The sequence below is a fragment of the Grammomys surdaster genome, unplaced genomic scaffold (assembly GCF_004785775.1).
Source record: "Grammomys surdaster isolate TR1022 unplaced genomic scaffold, NIH_TR_1.0 111501, whole genome shotgun sequence".
NCBI lineage: Eukaryota > Metazoa > Chordata > Mammalia > Rodentia > Muridae > Grammomys > Grammomys surdaster.
Window position 1 is genome coordinate 17,480 of NW_021611430.1, and position 4,447 is coordinate 21,926.

The window sequence follows — 4,447 nt, forward strand, 5'->3', positions numbered from 1 at the left end:
TAACAGCCTGATATTCCATGTAATATGCATAGTACATTTACAGGACTTCTACAGGTATAGATACTATAACTTCAAGTTTGAAGGGATGAGAGGAATATGTTCCAGAAACCAATCAGTTCTACCAGAAATTACTGCTAGTCTCATTTGAACAAAACTTTTTCTCTATTTCAGAGTGAGAATGTGATTAATGAAAATAGGGGTCCTACCAGTTTCAAATGATAATAATTGAATAATGAATTCCATTATTATTTCTGTTCATATGGAAAATACATTTATAAATTTTATTTCTTTCTGACTTCAACTACTAGAATTAAATAGTTAGCATATAGTGCAAATATTGACATCAAACATAAGATTCCTTATTACCTCTATAGGTAATTAAAAGCAGAAAAACTGGCAACATAGACGAGATCTATAAGATATTGTTTTCCCACTACTAACTTTCCCTCTCCTCCTAAATATTTTGAACATTAATGTCTATTGGTGTACTAATCTTTTTCCACCTGTGATAGTGTTTGAAGCTTATGTTATCAAAATGCTAGTGAGAATTATAGCCTAAATTGCAAAACTCAACTCTTATATCCTTAATCATATCATCACTTAACTTGATGATACAAACATAATATATGATCTTCCCTTCATAATAATCTAGTTGCCCAATTACTTTACTTTACATGGATTTGTGTTTATTTCCCAGAGTTAAATTAATGCCATATGACTACTGGCTAGTTGATTTGATGCGGTTATTGCTTTATTTCAAACATGAGCCAGTACTCTTTCAGATATTTTTCTGCTTCTCCTGTTAATGAGTCATTGTTAGTTTTTCACACAATTCACAAAGTATGAACCTAGAAATATCCAAATGCTTTGAGGCCTCATTCAATCACCGTTATGTGTAGAAATTATGCCAAAGTGGTAGATGCCCTACATGTTGAATATATCATGTGAATTCACTGGGAAGAGAGAATGATGACTGTGTCTCCAGCTTCACCTTGCCATGCAGGATCCTCAGTTTGAGAACAAGAGCTGACAGCATGGAAACCAGTGAGTTGCTTCTAGGAATGACTTTCTTCTCTCTGAGTATAATTGGAATTCCAGGGAATTTTACTCTTCTATACCACTATATATATATTTACATAACAAGGTGTATGTTAAGGTCTACAGACTGGGTTCTGATGCACTTGATTGTAGCCAACATCTTAACATTACTGTGTAAAGGTGTGCCCAAGACAATATCCTTTTTTGGGTTTAAAGACATTTTCAACGATATGGGATGCAAATGGTTTTCTTTTGTACACAGAGTTTCTAGGGGTGCTTGTATTGGCAGCACTTCATTTCTTAGTGTGTTTCAGGAAGTCACCATCAGCTTCAGGATCTCAAGGTGTTCAGAATTTAAGGTAAGAATACACAAATGCATTTGTTGCTCTGTGTACCTCAACTGGGTAATTTATTTATTTACAAGCAGCATATGTTTTGTGCACATGAGGGCAAAACATGGCAATGAAAGCACAACAAACCTGAAATCTTTTATATACTGCTATGCTGTGCGGCATGATCCAACCAGTGACATCCTTTATACAATATTACTGACTGGCCCCGATATGGTCTTGCTGGGGCTCATGCTATGGGCCAGTGGCTCCATGGTTCTCACACTGTACAGGCACAAACAGATGATGAAATACATGTCAAGAACCAAGGCTTCTTCTAGATCGTCCCCTGAGTCCAGAGCCACTAAGACCATCCTTCTCCTTGTCAGTACTTTTGTCTCCTTTTATACAATTTCTTCCCTTTGTCAATTCTTTCTATCTCTCCTGTATAATCCCAGCTGGTCTCTGGTGAATATGGCTGAAATGTCCTCTCTGCTTTTCCCCACTCTTTGTCCCTTTCTTCTCATGAGCCAAGACTGTCGGGCATCCAGTTACTTGAAAAGGAATAGACACTTCCCCAAGCCCTCTGACCAGGAACAGAATTGAGAGCTTCTGGCCAGATTTGCATGGTTATTCATTCATTCTGACAGAACTGTGAGCATAATTATAGTAATATCATGGCATTGTAGAGGCTTCAACAGGTAAGAAAGTAATCAGTGTGCATGCAGGTGAATGTGTTCACACACACACACACATACATGGATACACAAATGTAATTGCGTGTGTCGTTTGCTATGCAAGTGTAACTGAATTTTTTAATGACAAAGATTAATGAAAATGAAAAACTAGGTAAACTTTCGGTTTCAAGTCAAGGATGCTTGTGTTTTCTCGTTTTTTTTTTCTTTTGGATGAAATTTCAGTTAGCATTTACGAGAAATCTGTGCTCATATTTTGTATCCTTGCCTTTTTACATTCTATGCTCTACCGCATTTTTTTAAATGGAAAGTAAAATTACACTCTGCATTTTCTGTTCTCCTTGTGGATATGTGACATTTTATCTTCCTTCCTTTGTTATATTCATAGTTTAAATGCAGGCTGTATCTATAACAGATTTCAATATACAAGTGCCAATGTATGGCTGAAATTTATTTTTCATTTTTTGACGTAGAACTGCATACATTTTCAAAATAGAAAGTAATGTAATGAGGCTCAAACATGCCTCCTCCACCTCCTCCTGTATCAAACAAAAACATGGGAGAAACTTTGACATTAATGTGCAGATCATTGTAAACCATTCCTTTTCACAAGAGGATGTGTTTCTGAATATAAAATTTATATTAGACTTTTGCAGTTTCTCATGTTTCATATACATTGTTTCTATACATTGCTTATAGAATTCACCTCTGTGAATATGAAAGAATCAACATGGACACTGATCCGTCAGTTCTACGAAGAAGGATCAGCAGTTAGGGTTGTGCACTCCTCTCACATAGACAAGAGTTGATATCCAAACACCTCCATGCGTGAGTGATCCACAGCCTATGACTGTAGATTCCAGGGTGCAATGTCCTCTTCTGGAATCTCAGGCACTGAACATTGTATACAATATTTAAAAACCATGAAAATAAATTTTAAGAATACTTTGCGTTCAGGAGCTGGAGAGATGGCTCAGAGGTTAAGAGCACTGACTGCTCTTCCAGAGGTCCTGAGTTCAATTCCCAGCAACTGTGTGGGGCCTCAAACCATGTGTAATTGGATATGATGCCCCCTTCTGGTGTGTCTGAAGACAGCTACATTGTACTCACATGTATAAAATAAATAAATAATTCTAAAACAAAGAAAAAGAAGGAAACATCTCTGAGAGATGTTTTAATTGGTTTTAAAAAAGAGAATACATTGCTTTCTTAATCAACATGCTCTGTGATATGGAAACATTCTCAGTGTCTCCCCAGACACCATGTATTGGAAGCTTGCTGCCATTTAGGAGGTTATTATGGAGGAAACATTACAGGTTCCACTTCCGTCTAACTACTGGTCTTTACATGTGAGTTCTGAACCATGTTACCACTGACTGTGATCACATCTACTCTCCTGTCCTCACTGCACCTATGCAGATTTATCAACCTACTTCTACACTTTCAAACCTATGATATAAATTATTTTACTTTCTTTGAGAATGATTCAGGGTTTATTGATTTCTTCATGGAGAGAAAGTTTGATAAAATAAATGTGTGTATCTTTCCGTATAAAGTATCAGAGATGGGAAGTGACATGTGGCTTTTCAAATATAACCGAATGGTAGCTAAATAAATACTTTCTGTGTATAAATGAACATGAATAATTTTTGGTTCACGCATATATTAACAATTTCTCCTGATTTTTATGCTAATCCGTATTCAGTGAATACTCTTTTTTAAAAAAATCTATCATTTATATATTTTGTTTTGTTATGAATGCATTCATATAAAAGCTCTGCCTTGTTTTTACAGCGTTTCCTCAAAACAATTAAGACAGAGAGCAAGAATTAGGATTGTTCAAGGATAAAGCGCTTCATGTAAGCATTAAAATTACCAACATACTGGTAACACAAAATTCACTTACTAGGTTTTACTTATATATTTTAATGCAAATGTATGCGGAGATGTTGTAGTAATAATGAAATGAGATCTTCAATTTGAGATGCACTGAGTCAGGGGGAACACTGAATGGGTTGAAGGGAGAAAGAAGAGAAATATAGTTGCATCTTAATTAAAATAAAAATATCATCTTATACATAAAATAGATGGCAGAATAATGCTCACTAACAGTAAATTGAATTTGTTCGTAGCAGTTTAATCTTTTCATTAAATGAAATTTACAGTCCAATAAACTTCAAAAGTGTAGTGTTGATCTGGGTACTGACATCTGTCATTGCCTCTCTCAGGTTGTCACCCCTCATACTCTAAGATTTGTTTTAACTCTCTCACTATTTCTACTACTTGTCACCTCTCAATTACATCCATGACACAGCACATAACACTGAATATTAATCACAGGATCAAATATCTCGACTAGGAGAGCATCTTGATAAGATGTGCAGT

General features: G+C 35.6%; 1 protein-coding gene across 1 annotated transcript; it reads left to right on the forward strand.

Moving 5' to 3' along the window:
- Nucleotides 1-950: 950 nt before the first annotated feature.
- Nucleotides 951-1,973, forward strand: LOC114635539 (vomeronasal type-1 receptor 4-like). Its single transcript, XM_028784077.1, has one exon. It carries the CDS (start codon nt 1,035-1,037, stop codon nt 1,971-1,973), a length of 939 nt encoding a protein of 312 aa, XP_028639910.1. The 5' UTR covers nt 951-1,034.
- The last annotated feature ends 2,474 nt before the right edge of the window (nt 1,974-4,447 follow it).